At 42.4% G+C, this 17039-nt stretch overlaps 1 protein-coding gene across 2 annotated transcripts in view; it reads left to right on the forward strand.

Moving 5' to 3' along the window:
• The window catches only part of LOC143276485 (SWI/SNF complex subunit SMARCC2-like), a 39873-nt gene extending 23185 nt beyond the window's left edge, over positions 1–16688 (forward strand). For both annotated transcript variants that reach the window (XM_076580999.1, XM_076580998.1), the window contains 5 exons: positions 581–910; positions 1275–1409; positions 3977–4127; positions 4852–5301; positions 14557–16688. In XM_076580999.1, coding sequence (XP_076437114.1) covers positions 581–910; positions 1275–1409; positions 3977–4127; positions 4852–5301; positions 14557–14627 — 1137 coding nt within the window. In that variant the 3' untranslated portion in view covers positions 14628–16688. The remainder of the gene's footprint in view (positions 1–580; positions 911–1274; positions 1410–3976; positions 4128–4851; positions 5302–14556) is intronic.
• The last annotated feature ends 351 nt before the right edge of the window (positions 16689–17039 follow it).

Below are 17039 nucleotides of genomic sequence, written 5' to 3' on the forward strand. Positions count from 1 at the left end.
GAACAAAGATGATGCAATCCCCAAAGGAAAGCTTAAGTTCTGTTCTGTCTCAGTTAAGAAGCGACAAACCTTTCACTGACAAGCATGGATATATTCTTTGTTGTATTGTATTTCTCTTTTTTTTATCACAGCAGATTTCTCTGTGTGAAATTCGGGCTACTGTCCCCAGGGATAGCGCATCGCTTCACTACAGCGCCACCCATTTTTTGGTATGTTTTTCCTGCGTGCATTTTTATTTGTTTTTCCTATCGAAGTGGATTTTTCTACAGAATTTTGCCAGGAACAACCCTTTTGTTGCCGTGGGGTCTTTTACGTGCGCTAAGTGCATGCTGCACACGGGACCTTGGTGTATCGTCTCATCGAAATGACTAGCGTCCAGACCACCACTCAAGGTCTAGTGGAGGGGGAGAAAATATTGGCGGCTGAGCTGTGATTTGAACCAGCGCGCTTAGATTCTCTCGCTTCCTAGGTGGACGTGTTACCTTTAGGCCATCACTCCACATTTAGAGACCCCCTTCAGAATGGGATCTGGTCTACACTAAATAAATTCTCGTTTCATTTCTCGTTTCGTTACCACCAGAGCCAAGAGAAAGAGGACGCCACCTCCACCTCCTCCACCACCACCACTACCACCACCACCGACGCCAAAAAGGACGACAAGGCTGAGGGTGCTGAAACCACCACCACCACCACCACCACCACCCCCGCCACCGGTAAAGGTGGGGCTGGGGAGGAGGAGAAGAAGAAGGAGAGTGGGGCGGAGGAGAAGAAGGACGGTGGGGAGGAGAGCAAGATGGAGACGGAGGAGAGTGGCAGTGGCACCACCTCTGTGGCGCCCAAGGACGACGCGTCCGCCAACATCGCCACGGCAGCCGCTGCCGCGCTGTCTGCTGCCGCAGTGAAGGCCAAGGTTGGTAGAGGTGGTGGTGTTGTAGGGGAAAATGGGTTAGCTTCAGCAACAACAACAACAAAAAAACAACAGCAGTAACAGTAACAACAGCAACACCACCGCCACCAACAACAAAAGCAGCAGCAACAACAACAACAACAACAAAACAATAACATTAACAACAGTAACAACACCATCAGCAAAGGCTGTTATTAATGCAATGACCAGACCATGCTTCCCCCCCTCCCCCCAACCCTCCACTCCCCTGCCCTGCCCTCCCTCGGTCCCACACAAGCAAACAAAACGACACCTGTTGACGTGCGTGTGTTTGTGTGCGTGCGCGCGTTGCGTGTGTGCATGCGTGCGTGCGTGTGTGTGTGTGCAGCACCTGGCGGCGGTGGAGGAGCGCAAGATCAAGTCCCTGGTGGCCCTGCTGGTGGAGACCCAGATGAAGAAGCTGGAGATTAAGCTGAGGCACTTTGAGGAGCTGGAGACCATCATGGACCGCGAGCGGGAGGCTGTGAGTGTACAGACACTGAACAGACAGAACACAGAGAGATTGAACAGACATACAGAACAGGCAGGACAGACACTTTAAGCAGCTGGAGACCATCATGGACCGTGAGCGGGAGGCTGTGAGTGTACAGACAGTGAACAGACAGACACTGAACAGACAGAACACAGAGAGATTGAACAGACATACAGAACAGGCAGGACAGACACTTTAAGCAGCTGGAGACCATCATGGACCATGGGAGGGAGGCCCGTGAGTGTGCACAGTGAACAGACAGTAAGCAAGAGAGATAGAACAGACAGTGAACAGAGAGATTGTGAACAGACAGGCAGGCAGGCAGTAAACAGACATTGAACAGACAGAACACAGAGAGAGGGAACAGACATACAGAACAGGCAGGACAGACACTTTAAGGAGCTGGAGACCATCATGGACCATGGGAGGGAGGCCCGTGAGTGTACAGACAGTGAACAGACAGTAAACAGAGAGATAGAACAGACAGTGAACAGAGAGATTGTGAACAGACAGGCAGGCAGGCAGTAAACAGACATTGAACAGACAGAACACAGACAGATTGAACAGACAGGCAGACAGACGGTAAACAGACAGAACACAGACAGAAAACAGACACACAGACTGATAGAAAAGCACTTTGAGGAGCTGGAGACAATCATGGACAGGAAGAGGGAGGTTGTAAGCGCACAGACAGTGAACAGAGAGATTGTGAACAGACAGTGAACAAGCAGAACATACAGGCAGTTAACTCACTCAGGACGACAAGTTTTCTCCCTTGCTTTTCCCCACAGACGGCCCATTTGTAAGGGTTTGGAAAAAAATTACAAAAAATACAAAATACTGTGTAAGAAAATGAAACTTTCATGTTTATTACATGTTGAGCTATTACATATAAAAAAAAAAAAATTTCTCATCTTGTTTTTACAGTTTTGCCATATGTAGAAAATACTGCCAATTTTTCACCCCAAATCACCATACCCATGCTCGCTTTCTGCATTAAATTCGCTTTCTTCTTCATCATCATCCACCTCTTCAATGTCCGACCATTCAGTTTGTAGCATTTCAAGTACTTCGGCAACCCTAAAACGTTGCCGTCACTGCCTTGTTCGCTTCACAACATTCTGAGAAGAGCCCGCTTTGCTAACAGGCTGGCACGCGAGCAGACGACTGGTCAGTGACTTTGTCAGCGTGTGTGCGAGACGGGCCACACATCCCAGGCTGACCAATCATACTGTTCGATTGTGGAGTGACCCAGAATAGCGCACTCTGCTTGGCAAATCACAAAATCACGTGTACAGCGCATGATGGAATTTTACTTTCGGAGAATACTATTCCATTCCTTCGTCCGAATCCGAATACGTTTTGTGTAGGAATGCGTGAGCATTCCTTCGTCCGGAGAGAGTTAACAGATGGTAAACAGATCACACAGACAATGAACAGACAGTGAACAAACAGGCAGACAGACAGTAAACAGACAGACAGACACTTTGAGGAGCTAGAGACCATCATGGACTGCGAGAGGGAGGCTGTGAGTGTATAGACAGTGAACAGACAGAAAATGTGGACAGGCAGACAGAACTCGAGAGAAACAGAACAGACAGGCTGACAGATAGTAAACAGACATGCTGGATGGAGTGGATAGATAGTGAGTGGATGGATATTGCATGGATAATGATAATGATGATAGTTTATTTCTATTGCGCCTTTCATTAGAATACAGCATGAATAATGCTCAAGGCACATTACGCGAGTTAGATATAACAAAAAAAAAAAAGAAACATGGATAGATAGAGTAGACATAATGAAGTGGATCGACAGTGGATGGATAGTGCATGGATGATGAGTTGAGTGGATGGATAAAGTAGAGTGGGTGGATACAGCTGATAGATGGATAGAGTGGATGGATGTATTGAATGGAAAGAGAGAATGTATTGAGTTGATGGATAGAGTGGATGGATGGATAGTTTGAGTGCATGGATAGAGTGGATGAAAGAGTTTTTGTACGAGTCAACTTTGATTCGCATTAACTATGTATTGAATGGAAAGAGAGAATGTATTGAGTTGATGGATAGAGTGGATGGATGGATAGTTTGAGTGCATGGATAGAGTGGATGAAAGACAGTTTGCGTACGAGTTAACTTTGATTCGCATTAACTAAGTCATATGTTAAAAAAACTGATTGCATTTCATATATGCACTCGAACCAAAAGACAAACTGCTGTTGAGTTTACAGACAGTCAAGTTGTTTCTTGTTTTAATTCAACACGGTGTTGATTGGCACTCTTGAGTTAACAGACAGTGGATTTGCATCTTATTTTAATTGATTTTTGGCACAAAGTTTACAGACAGTTAATTTGTATCTTGTTTTAGTCCAACACAAAGTTGACTGGCACTCTGAATTTACAGACAGTAATGTTGTGTCTTGTTTTGATAACAACTTTAGTTTACAGACAGAGTGAAGTTGCATCTTGATTTAACAACAACTTCAGTTTACAGACAGTAAAGTCGCATCTTGTTTTAAAATCCAACACAATGTCGACTGACACTCTCTGTCACAGCTGGAGTACCAGCGGCAGCAGTTGCTGCAGGAGCGCCAACAGTTCCACCTGGAGCAGATCCGAGCGGCCGAGTACCGCGCTCGACAGATCGCCATTTCACAGCTGGCCGCTGAGCAGCGACAGCAGCCCCCTGCTGCCTCCCCGGATCAAGGTCTGATGATGATGATGATGATGATTATGATGAAAATACTGACAATGATAGTGCTGATACAAATGATAATAAATAATAAGGATGATATAATGATGATGATGATGATGATGATATAAAGAAGAATACCAGCAACAAAAACAACAACAACAACAATAATGATAATATTGATAATCACAAAGCTGATAATGATTATATTCATCATCATCATCATTATGATGATCTCAACATAAATGATAATTGTTATAATAACAGTAATAAGAAAAAAATATAAGAACACTGATAAAAATGATTATATTTGTATAGGCTGTAGCACTCAGTCTTACGCAGAAACAAATCAAAAGCTCTTTCACATTTTTACGTCAGACAAAATTTAGCACAAAAAAACAAACAAACACAAAAATCCTCTTTCCCTAGTCCAGTCTTTGATTGCTAACCTACTTAAACAAAGGAGAGCTGTTTTGGGGCTGCAGTTTGTTTTACAACTCTTCCTCTTGGTTTTTCACCAGACATAAAAAACCCAACCCAAACCCCCAAACAAACCCTTTTTTCCAGTCAGTCTGTGATAGCTGAACAACTTGATAAGGACAGCTTTTTAATTGATTTATTTTATTATTATCATTTAAAAATTATTTATTTATGATTATTATTACTTTTTAACCACAGTTTCTTTCACCTGCCCTTTTCTCTCTCTGTCTCCCAACCCACCCACCCACACAACCACCAGGTGGCGCCACAGGTCACCCTTCAGCCACTTCCACGGCTTCATCCATCTCCGCGTCTACCACCAGCGGTGGTGGCAGCGGCAGCGCGGCCTCTCAGAACCCGGCCCTGGCCGCGGCAGTAAGCCAGGGGGGCTACGCCATGCACGGCTCGCCCCTTCCCCCGCAGGGCCCGCAGGTCCAGGCGACAGCCATCAATCAGGGCTCTCCGGCCCCGCCCCCAGCCCCGGCCCCGGCCCCGGCCCCACCTTCCACCACCATTACCACCAGCGCCACGGTGGCCACGCCCACCAACACCGGGGCTGTTTCCCAGCCTCCTCCATCGGCAGTGCCAGCACCAGCACCAGCACCAGCGCCACAGCAACAACCACAACCGCAGCAGCAACAACCGACTCCGACGTCAGCGACAACTACGCCGATGCCGACGCCGACGATGCCACAGGCCGGATCGACAGGTGGGGTTGTTGACATGTCATCAGGGGATGGTGTTAGCTCACCAGGGGGAGGAAGAGGAGGAGGAGAGGAGGGAGGTAAGGGGGGTGAAGGAGGAGGAGCGGGAGGAGGAGGGGGGGACGCCACTGCTGCCAGCAAGAAGCCCCCACCACCACTCCCACCACACAGCCCTTCCCAGGCTCCTGTGCTGATGGAGAGTGGCAGCGTTGGCGGGGGGTTGTCATCGTCATCGCCGGCGATAGTTGCCGCGGCGACAGGTGGCAGTGGCGGTGGCGATGGCGGTGTGGAATCATCGGCGGGCTCTCAGACTGTAGAGGACTCGGCCGGAGCCTCCATGCTGCAGCCCCCACACCTGGAGCCCGAGGGGCTGATGGTGGGAGGTCAAGGACAGCCTCTGCCCGGGTCAAGGTCGCCATCCCCCCAGGCAGGGTCAGGGTCGCAGTTGGAAGGTCAAGGTCAGAGAGCTTTGTTGGCTGGCATGGAGGGGTGGTAGGAAGGGTGGGGGTGGGGGAAGTATTGCTGGCTGCTGTTGAATCTTGGCATGGCCTTGCTCTCTAACACCCACGGCAAAAAAAAAAAAGGAAAAGGAAAAACCTTAATAGCCAACCCCAAGCAACATGTTACTCAGATTTTTTATTATTAACTCTTTCGCCGCCATAGGCAGCTTTAATCGACATCGAGAGGTCATGTTAAATGGACTGTTTTTCACATTGTAACAAAGCTTGACAGCTGCACAGCCAACTTTCTCGCACAATAGGAAATCGACTGACCTTCCTTCCCCCTCTTGACCACCGAGTTTGAAGTGAGCAAGTCCACTGTGATGTTTTGACGCAAACCGAACTATGTGGCTGAGGTTGTAGAGTGTAAAAAAAAGTATTTGGCGCTGGGGGGAGTGTTTTTTTTTTTTTTTTCACACAGAAACTTGGCGGCGAAACAGTTAAGCATCATTGTAGCGGTCATGGTTCATATGTCATTGCTCCTTCTTCCCCCCCGAACCCCCCCACACACTCCCTCCCCCTGTAGTTCCTTTTTTTCTCCATAACTCTGTTGTTTTTCCTTATGTGTTCTCATCGAATCATTTGCCTTGCATCGTCTCACCCATCACTTCATCGCTGGGGGTATGGGCGGTAGTGTTTGCCTTGAGGATGTACAGAGATGCCAACAGTTACAATTTTGCCGTATTTTGTTACGTTCGATCTCAGTTTGTTCCGACGTTACGCCAGCATCAAAATTGTTCTGATGAGTTCATTTTCGACTGCATAACATGGTCACATACTTTCCTGTCGTAACATTACCCAGACGCTCTGGACCTAAAACAGTCACTACTAACCTTGGTCTCGCGTGATGATGCTCAGCTGATCGCATGTGTGTTTACATTGAAACAGCATTGCGTGGACTAATCGGCTTGATCGTTTGCCCGAACAATAGAGAACGTTGCAGAATCAAGTTCAGTCTCGGTCAGACAATGTCTGTGCCCGGTACGGAGTGTTTTGTATGCCTTGTAGATAAAATGTACGTTTGCTGATGTGGCTAAGGAGTCCAAGTGTTCCTTCCAAATTCAAACTGTTCCTTCCAAATTTCCTGATTGCTCCTGCGAACACTTGACAGGGGTTGGCATCTCTGGCTGTAGTGTTTATGCCTTGAGGATGGTAGCTTGTGGATCTACAGTTGTCTGGCACCATGAATGTACGGAGCAACTAACAAGGAGTTTTTCGGTGTTTGTGAGAAGCGTTTTTTTTTGTTTTTTTTAGAATAAGAATCAGTGGTAGAAAGAATGGATAGTGAATGAATCAGTGTTTGCCTGGGGTGACGTTTGTTGTGGAGGGTTTTGATTGAAAAGAATGAGCGAAAGAATGGGTGTGAATGAATTGAGTGTTTGTTTAGGATGTGGAAGTCTTTGTAAAGAGGAGTGTGTGTGTGTGTGTTTAGTGCTGGGAGTAGGGGGGTGGAATTCAGAAATGATAGTAGCTGGTTGACTGCATGAACGTTTGTGACTATGTCGCTTGTCGTTTTTTTTGTGTGTTTTTGTTGTTGTTGTTGTTGTTTTTTGTCTGAATGTTTTTGATTTTATTGTGCTAGCAATCTGAATCTTTTCTCAATTCTGTCAGTCACTTTGTTGTGAATAGACAATAAATCATTGAGAAGAAGAACAATCTTTTCCTGCATTACCCATTCAGTAAACAAAGAAACAAACAAAAAGTTATGGCTTGAAGAGCGTGTAAATTTTTTGTTTCAGGCTGTTCAGATTTTTCTTTTTCTGTGTCAACATTATTAGTACAGTGCTCACTCAAGTCTGTCATCCTTTCCCTCTCCATTTTTGGGATTATTTTTTAATTTTTTAATTTCTCTTGATACTTACCTTACCTGGTTAATTGCTTTGTTCTGACTCAAGTGTAGTGCTCAGCTCTCAAATGACTGAAATGCTGTTCAGAAATGAATGAAAATGTTGTCTAATGTAGATTGTATTGTATTCCTCTGAACCCCCCCCCCCCCCAACCCCCCCACCCCCACAGCCCCCTAACATGAAAAAGGAGTATGGCTGCCTACTTTGCGTGGGTAAAAACTGTCATACATGTAAAGCCCACTGTTGTTCACAAATGAACGTGGGGGTTGCAGCCCAGGAACAAAGAAGAAGTATATATATTCTTCTGTCACAACAGAATTCTTTGTCGTGTGAAACACAGACTGCTCTTTCCGGGGAGAGCACATTGCTACAAGCACCGTCCCTTTTTTTTTTTCTTTTTTTTCTTTTTTTTTTTTTTTTTGCCTGTAGGTGTATTTGTTTTCCTGTCAAAGTTGATTATTTCTACAGAGTTTGGCCAGGGACAGCCCTTTTTGTTGTCATGGGTTCTTACATGTGCACACACTTAAGTGCATGCTACACAGAGGACCTTGGTTTATTGCCTCATCTGAATGACTGGCGCCCAGACCACCACTTGAGGGGGGAAAAGAAAGACATTAGAGAATATGGGATTCGATCCCGTGCACTTGCATCCTATCGCTTCCTAGGCAGATGCGTTACCCGCTAGGCCTGTGCTCCACATGAAGCAAGCGTTAACCAACATATGTTCCAGTGTGTGCCAGTCTTTCTCTTGTCTAATTTTGTTCAGCTCGTCGTTTTTTTTTTTTGGGGGTTTTTTTTTTTTTTTTTTTGCAGTGTTGGATCACTTGAGCGCTTTAGCAGCTAGCTTCGCTTCGGTCAGTGCTTTCTGAGCGAGACCTTGTCCTTGAGCAAGGCTGTGAAAGTTTTCTTTATTAGATTTTTTATTTTATTTTATTTTTTTTTTTTTTACAGCAACTAGTCGTGTGTACTTTGCTTTTCTTAGTGAGTAGGAAGGTGACGGCGGTCATGGTCTTAGCATGGCTGTTTTTTTTGCACGGTTGGCTTCTGTAGGTTACATTACTCATGTAGACTTGCTTCTGCGTGAAACCTGACTGGGTTTTTTTTTGTTGCTATTTATGTCTTTTTGGAGGGGAGTGGGGGGGTTGGGAGGGACAGAGGGGGCAGGGTGGGTGGGTGGGGGGGGGAGGGGGTGAGCTGCTGTTCTAGTTCATCTGGCTGTCTTCTCAGTGTGTCTTTTCTTTGTTTTGCAGGTGTGTGTTGTATGCGTGCGTGTGTGTGTGTGTGTGTGTGATAATTGTGTGTTTGTGTGTGTGTCTGTATGTGTGATACTGATAGAGAGAAAGAGAGAGAGAGAGAGTGAGGTGTAAGTAGCAGGGGTTTTTTAAATGTGCATGGTAGTGTCATGTGTGCTTTTGTAGTTTGTGAATATTTGTGTGTGTGTGTGTGTGTGATTGTGTGTGTGCGCGCATGCCTGTGTCTGCATTGAAAGCAGAAGTTGTTTTCTCAAAGCTCCAAATGAATGGAAAACACCTGCATCACCTAACTGGCACCTGAATCATTTTGCTTCCCTCCTCTTCATCTTCTCTGCATGGCAAAGTCTTAACCTGAAATGAATCTGCAAGGACGCAGTAGCTGAATGGTAAAAGCATTAGATGTTTAATCTGAGGGTCCCGGGTTCAAATTTTGGTAACAGCACCTGGTGGGTGAAGGATGGAGATTTTTCCGGTCTCCCAGGCCAACATATGTGCAAACCTGCCAGTGCCTGAATCCCCTTCGTGTGTATACGCATGCAGAAGATCAAATACACACGTTAAAGATCCTGTAATCCATGTCAGCGTTCGGTAGGTTATGGAAACAAGAACATACCCAGCATGCACACCCCTGAAAACGGAGCATGGCTGCCTGCAAGGCGGGGTAAATAGTCAAACGTAGAATGTTAAATGTTACATGTTTGTCTGAGTGTGTATGTTTGCGTGCCTGAAATCTGATTGAAATCTGAATGACACAGGAAACAAATGATGAGCGCCCAGTGGCAGCTGTCAGTCGGCTCTACCCAGGTAGGCAGCCTATTGTGCAAATGACCCCATGTTTGTAAAGAGCTTAGAGCTTGGTCTCCGACCAAGGATAGGCTCTATATAAGTATCCATATCAATCAGTCAGTCAACTGTGAGAGAGAGAGAGAAAAATGAATCAGTTTGTTTTTGTGACATCATCTTCTTTCATGTTAGAAGGAACTGCCAAACAGATGATCTACGTATGAGAGAGGAAGAGGATTCTGTGCATAAAGCATCTTGTTTTCTTCTGGCTCTGGACAGACAGAATCATCTGGATCTAGTTCCTGATTTTAGTTTGAAATAGTTCCCTGTCATGTGTGGCTGTTCCATGCTGCAAATTTGTGTGGGTTGGTCTCCAGTGATATTGATGAAAATGGATCATGATTTGAGAGAGACAGAGACGGGCGCCATAGCCGAATGGTTAAAGCATTGGACTTTCGATCTGAGGGTCCCGGGTTCGAATCACGGTGACGGCGCCTGGTGGGTAAAGGGTAGAGATTTTTACAATCTCCCAGGTCAACATATGTGCAGACCTGCCAGTGCCTGAACCCCCTTCGTGTGTATACGCAAGCATAAGATCAAATACGCACGTTAAAGATCCTGTAATCCATGTCAGCGTTCGGTGGGTTATGGAAACAAGAACATACCCAGCATGCACACCCCTGACCCGAAAGCGGAGTATGGCTGCCTACATGGCGGGGTAAAAACGGTCATACACGTAAAAAGCCCACTCGTGTATATGCGAGTGAACGTGGGAGTTGAAGCCCACGAACGCAGAAGAAGAAGAAGAAGAAGAGAGAGACAGAGAGTGAACAGAATTAGATATATTAATGTGATGACAAACTTGATCAAAAGAGCACTGTCAGATTGATATACTAATGTGGTGACAAGCTTGATCAAAAGAGCTCTAACATGAATGGCTTCAGAATGAATGGCATGTTTGTTTATTTTTTCTTCACCAGTTTTTGTTTTTATGTTTGGAGGAGAGGCATTTCTCATCTGGTTTGATCATGCTTTCTGGAAATGAGCTTGAGCGTTTGCTTCGGTTTAGCTCTGGTCTGGAATGGTGCCGATGATATAGTGTTGTCGCCAGGGGAAGGCAGTTTGTCTGGGCTTGGATTTTCAGGGAGGTGAGGTTGAATGACGTGATGAGAAGTTGTTGAGGATCCCTGCAGCATGTTGCTGTTCTCTGGTTCTGTGTTGCTTGAGAGGGGGGAGCTTATAGACAAAAACACAGCGGTTGTATTGTGTTGTATTGTTTTATTCTTTGTCACGACAGATTTCTCTGTGTGAAATTCGGGCTGCTCTCCACAGCTGGGCTACTCATGCCTGCTGCAGTTCCCCCGGACTACATGAAACCACTGCAGTTAAAAAGAAAAAAAAAGAAAAAAAAAAGGGGTGGTTCACTAAATTGGTGAAGATTGATGGAAAAATGTTGATTTGTTTGGTTGAACAAAGTTTCATTTTCATGCTTCCGGAATCCACAAACAGTTCAGTTTAGAACTGGAACTGTACCAAGCAAGTATAAACCAAATTAGAATAGTGTGTGTTGTGGTACGAGAATACTTTCAGCTGCTCCACAGGGGAAGTAATGATGGTGCAGGTTAACTGGTACCTGGAACAGAATGAGTTTTAAGCCACAGCGTTGTTTACCATCATGGCATGCGTTTGTATTCTGGCTGCTACCGGTAGGAAGGAGATGCTGCTGCCATGCATGTGGGTGGGTCATGGAGTGGGTAGTGGGTTGCCGTGTTCGGTATTTAACCGGGAAGGATTTGTGGTGAACTGATAACCACTGAAAGAATTGTGTTGGCTGATGATGTTTCTTTAAGACTGGCTGATATTTCTTTTATCCAATGAGCGTTGCTGCATCAGTGACGATGTTTATTTAATAAGCATGGGGCTTCTTTGGGCAGCTTTGATGGTGTTGGTATGATAATATATAAATGAAAGTGTGTGTGTGTGTTTTACATGCATGTGTGCATGTATCTGTATGTGTGTATTCATGTAATACTAAACTGAAGAGTTACCCTTTTTATGTGTAATATGTTTTATATCCAGAGCGCTCTGTGGGGGTTTGTAAAAAGGCAAACTAAAACTAAAATGTCCAAGCTACCTGCAGACTGTGGGTTTTTGTCAGCACCCTGCAATGCTGCAGCTGCATATAGTGCATTGGCTCATACTAATGTTTATCCTTTTTTTTCTTTTTTTTTTTATATGTGCATTTGCAAAATAACAAATTGGAATGTGATTGTTCCGTTTGCAGTTCTGCTTATCACTGTCTGAATCTTGCGACATGTTGTCACCATTAACAGCTTGTTGCAAGAGATCAAAGAAAATCAGTGGTTGTGTTTTTCAGGGAAATTTACTTGTTTAGTATCTTGCCAGGATCAGCTGACTGCATTTTCAGGATAAGAAATGTTAAAAAAAAAAAAATAATAAAAAAAAAAAAAAGAAGAAGAAAATTTGCATGTGTTTATGTCTGCTTTAGGTTCGAATATTATCAATATACGCTTGTGAAAGCATCAGAGTGTTTTAACTTTAATGATTGATTGAGTGTTGGTGACAGTGTCATTGATATCATTCAGAGGTCCCCCCAAAACTGAACTTTGCAGATGATCAGCAGTCAAACATTGCAGTTGGTGGCTGTATAGTTAGCAGTGTTGGATTTTCACCTGAGTTTTCTGATTTGGATCCCCAGTTTCAACTTACCTGGTGGGTTAAAGGGTGGGGATTTTTCCGATCTGCCAGGTCAGCTGATGTGCAGACCTGCTTAGTGCCTGAACCCCCTTCGTGTGTGTGTATACGGCAAGCAGAAGATCAAAGCACGCACATTAAAGATCCTGTAATCCATGTCAGTGTTTCTGTGGGTTATGGAAACAAGAACATACCCAGCATGCATGACCTGAAAAGGAAGTATGGCTGAATCCATGGATGGGTAAAAGAACAGCCACACATGGAAATGCCCACTCCTATATTTATACAAGTGAACATGGGAGTTGCAGCCCTTGAACTCGGAAGAAGTATATGAAAGTCCTGGAGATTTTGCTGCACTTGACTAGTCGAGTCATCTGCGCCTTTTTTAAACTTCCAGTAATAAATGCACACCTGTATGTATGTATGTATGTATGTATTCTATTAGCGTTTATTTTACACTGTAGCAGATTGCACAGGCTTATAGAAGACTGCATAGCCTTTTAGCATGTCTTGCATAGCTTTTTAGCAGACACTAAGACAGTAATAAAAAAAATTACAGATCGTAAATCAGAAGTTAGATGGATGTACAGTGAAGAATGAAAGTTGTTTCTGCTATATTAGGTTTGTAAAGTTTTCATTCTTTGGAGATGTATTTCTTTATTTAGTTTTCTTTTTTTTTTTTTTTTTTTTTTTAATGAACTGGAATTATATATGTTGACCCAATATTGATGACTTGATTACCTACTGTCACTCATGTGTGTTTAAGCTGGCAAGAGCTGGAATTGTTTATTGTTTTCATTCAGAAGAATGTCTTGTCATTTTTGGTTTGGAGGGGGGTTGTGGAGGAGGGGGCGGGGGTTGGGGGTGGTGGGGTTATTGTATTGTATAGTACTGTATTACTCTTTAGTCACAACAGATATCTCTGTGTGAAATTCTGGCTGCTTTCTTCATGGAAAGCATTGTCGCTACACTGAGAGCACCACCCGTTTCTTTTTGTTGGGTTTTTGTCCTTCCTGCAATTTTTTGTTTGTTTGTTTGTTTGTTTTCCTATGAAATTACGTTTTTCTAAAGAATTTTGCCAGACACAGTCCTTTTGTTGCCATAGGTTCTTTTTAATGCGCTAAGTGTATGATGCACACAGGACCTTGGTTTATCGTTTCATCCAACCAGGCCACCACTCAAGGTCAAGTGGAGGGATAGAAAATACTGGAGAGTGTCAAATTTGAACTAGTGCACTTGGATTCTCTCACTTCGTAGGTGGATGCATTACAGTTAGGCCAACACTTCACTGATATTTTAATAGGAAGGGAATGAACCAACATTCAGTTCCTTGGGAGGAACGTTCAGTTTTTGTTTTGGGTTTTTTTAGAACATTTTTTAGCAGTTCTTTTGTTGTCATTTTTGATTTGATAGAAAGATTTATGACTTTTTGGATTGGTGCGTCAGTATGTGTGTCTGTTTCTTTTTCTTGATCTTATTTGTATAGTTTTTGGGCCATATTTTTCTTGATTTTATTTATTTGCTTACTTTTGCTGCATTTTGTTTATCTCAGATTGCTTTTGGTTGTTCTTTTCTTGATTTCGTCTAAGTTCACACTTCTTTCTGAAAACTTGATTTTATTTATTTCAGTTTACTTTTGGATGTGTTTTTCTTTGTTTTATTTAAGTTTACTCTTTGGTTTTGTGTTTCAGTATTCTATTATTAAGTTTACTTTTGACTGTATTTGTCTTTGTATTCTTTTTTTTTTTTTCATTAATTCTTTTGGCTGTTATTTAATTTTGGCTGTGTTTTTCTGGATTTTATATAAGTTCATACATACCTCTGTTTTTCTTGATTTTATTTACGTTTATTTTTCTGCATGTTTTTCTTTATATGTTTGCTTTTTTAATTTTACATTTTAAGATTTATTTTAGGTTTACTTGTGGTTTATGTTGTTTAAAGAAAATTTTTTTTTTATCTATTAAAGTTTTTCCCTTGTTTTTCTTGATTATATTTGAGTTTACTTTTTGGAAATGTTTCTAACCTTGATTTTTATCTCTTAGGTTGAATTTTTTTGCTCGTGTGGATTGTGAAGTTACAGAGCGAGTCTGTGTCACTGTTACATTATTATTACTATATCATTATTACTAGTATATTTATATTATTCTTTGTGTCTGTTTCAGGGTCAGCAACTCTTAGCGAAGGAACGGACGCAGCGGCCAGCGCCGCCCAATCTCCAGCCCCAGCGAAATAGTCATCGTCACTGTCATCATTATCATCATCATCTTCTTTGTAACATTGTATGTATGTCACTGTCGTCGTGCATACTTGTTTGTCGTGTAGGCGTCTCGCCGTCCTTTTTTTTTTTTTTTTTTTTTTTTTTTTATACACCCCCCTTTGGTTCACAGTGTTGTGTCGGACAAAGTGATGACGATGGGTGTGTGTGCGAGAGTGGATTGGAGCATGGACTGAATTTTGTTTTTAGCATGTGAGGAACACAGGCAGTGTTTTTGGTCCATGCAGACGGACAGAGAGTTAGTTTTGGTGATAGGGTAGGTTCTGTTTTATGGTCTTTTGGGGGTTTTCTTGATGCTTTTTTTTTTTTTTTTTTTTTTAAATTTTCTTATTATATAAATAATCTTTTAGAGATCTATTTTTGTGAATTCAGTCCCATTCTGAAGAGTTGAAATGATGATGATCATTGAGAGGAAATTTCTGATGAATTCTTTTTTTAGAATCTCTTGTGGTGTTGTTTTATTAGTTAGCGTTTTGGCTGGTGTGTGTGTGTGTGTGTGTGCGTGTTTGAGAAAAAGGAATGAATATGTGTGTGTCTGTTTGTACCAACCAACACGCTCTTGTGCACAACGTTTGTGTGACATGCGTGAGTTCGGGTCTCCAGTGATTCAGAGCTGTCCAGTCTTGGCTGTTCTCTACATGTCAGGTGTTAATGTTTTAACTGTTAACCTGACTGTTCAGTACCAGAGAATTTTGTAAATAAGTGCTCTCCCCTTGCCAGGGATTTTTGAGGATTCAGGGGTAATGATAAATTTTTTTTTTATTTCTTCTTTTTTTTTAATTGAAGCACAAAAACTGTATGAAATACTGAAAGAAAGTAGATTTTGTATTTGCGAAGGAAAATGAGCGAGGATTGTGAACTTGGGATTTTTTCCCCAATTACCTTGATTGCAGATAACAATTATGACATTTCAGATTGATGACAATAATTTTTATGGAACAAAAATAATGTCTGTTTCCACAGCACAGTGAATCCAGAAAGAAAACAAGCAGAATAAGCAGAAAATGACATGCTTATAATAATAATATTAATAATAATACTAATAATGGTATTTATATAGCGCTGAATCTTGTGCAGAGACAAATCAAAGCGCTTTCGCACCAGTCATTCACACGCATGCATAACTCTAAAACTGGAGAAACTGAAGACAAGGAAGAGGCAGGGAAGGGAGGCTATTTTGGGAAGAGGTGGGTTTTAAGGCCAGACTTGAAAGAGCTGAGTGTGGAGACTTGACGAAGCGAAAGAGGAAGTTTATTCCAATTGCAAGGTCCAGAGACAGAAAGAACGGCGGCCAACAGTCGAGAGTTTGAATTTACACGCGCAGGTGAAAATCAAAAGGTTTAAGTAAGTTCTTGATAACCGTCCCAACTTTCGCAGGCATGTAAAGTGAATAACTGCCCTGACAGTGACAAAACGTGGGTACAGTCAGCATAAAAAGGTCAGTCATACACTCCAGAACTGAGCAGTCAGGCTTTGTGACACCAAAGACCTCCCCCTACTCTGGATCGACCAAGATAAACTATATATATATATATATATATATAAAAGATGTGGATGAGAGGGATGAATCTGGATGTTTTATATCATAGAATATTTGTTGTAGAAGACTTATCTGTGTGTATTTTCTCTCTCTTGTCTCTTTTTATTTTATTTGAATTTTTTTTTTTTTACTACAATGTAATTAAAAAAAAAAATCATCTTCCTCATCCCAATCATACCCCCCACACCCCACCCATCTTTCATTGATATTTCGATCTTTTAAATGTAATTCATTCATCAATCATGAAATATTTCGCTTGTGTTGGTGTCTTTTTATTTGATTTGATTTTTTTTTTTTTTAATTCATATGTTTTATAATAGGCTTCGTACGTTTTGTTGGTCAGCGGTTGTTGGTTCAAGGTTTTTGATGTGTTCAGCAAACGGACAAATATCTCTTGTAAAAGTCACTGAGTCTTTTGTCAAAAGAAAAAAAAGGAATGTTTCAGTGGAGAAAGAAAAATAAATTTTGTGTGTACCGACTCTTAGTTTGTTTCTTTTGGAAGTGTGTGTGTGTGTAAATGTGTTCAAGTTTTAATTATCCTTTCACTCCTGTTGGAGTATGGAGGATTACTGCAAAATAATCTTTTCATGCCCAGAACAAACATTTCCAAATACACAACAATGTCACATAAAAGTTGAGAAAACACAAATGTCTTTTAACTCCAAAAGTGTAGCTAATCATCTTACTTACAGCTAAAATGACATTTTTGCCTCCTTTGAGCATATTACAAAAATTAAAAACCGATTTTGGAGACATATTTTTTAGGAACATATCTATTTCGTAACTGATCATAATTGGGACATTCCGTTATGAAATGAAACTCATCCCCA

Source organism: Babylonia areolata, chromosome 32, assembly GCF_041734735.1.
Source record: "Babylonia areolata isolate BAREFJ2019XMU chromosome 32, ASM4173473v1, whole genome shotgun sequence".
NCBI classification, from domain to species: Eukaryota; Metazoa; Mollusca; class Gastropoda; order Neogastropoda; family Buccinidae; genus Babylonia; species Babylonia areolata.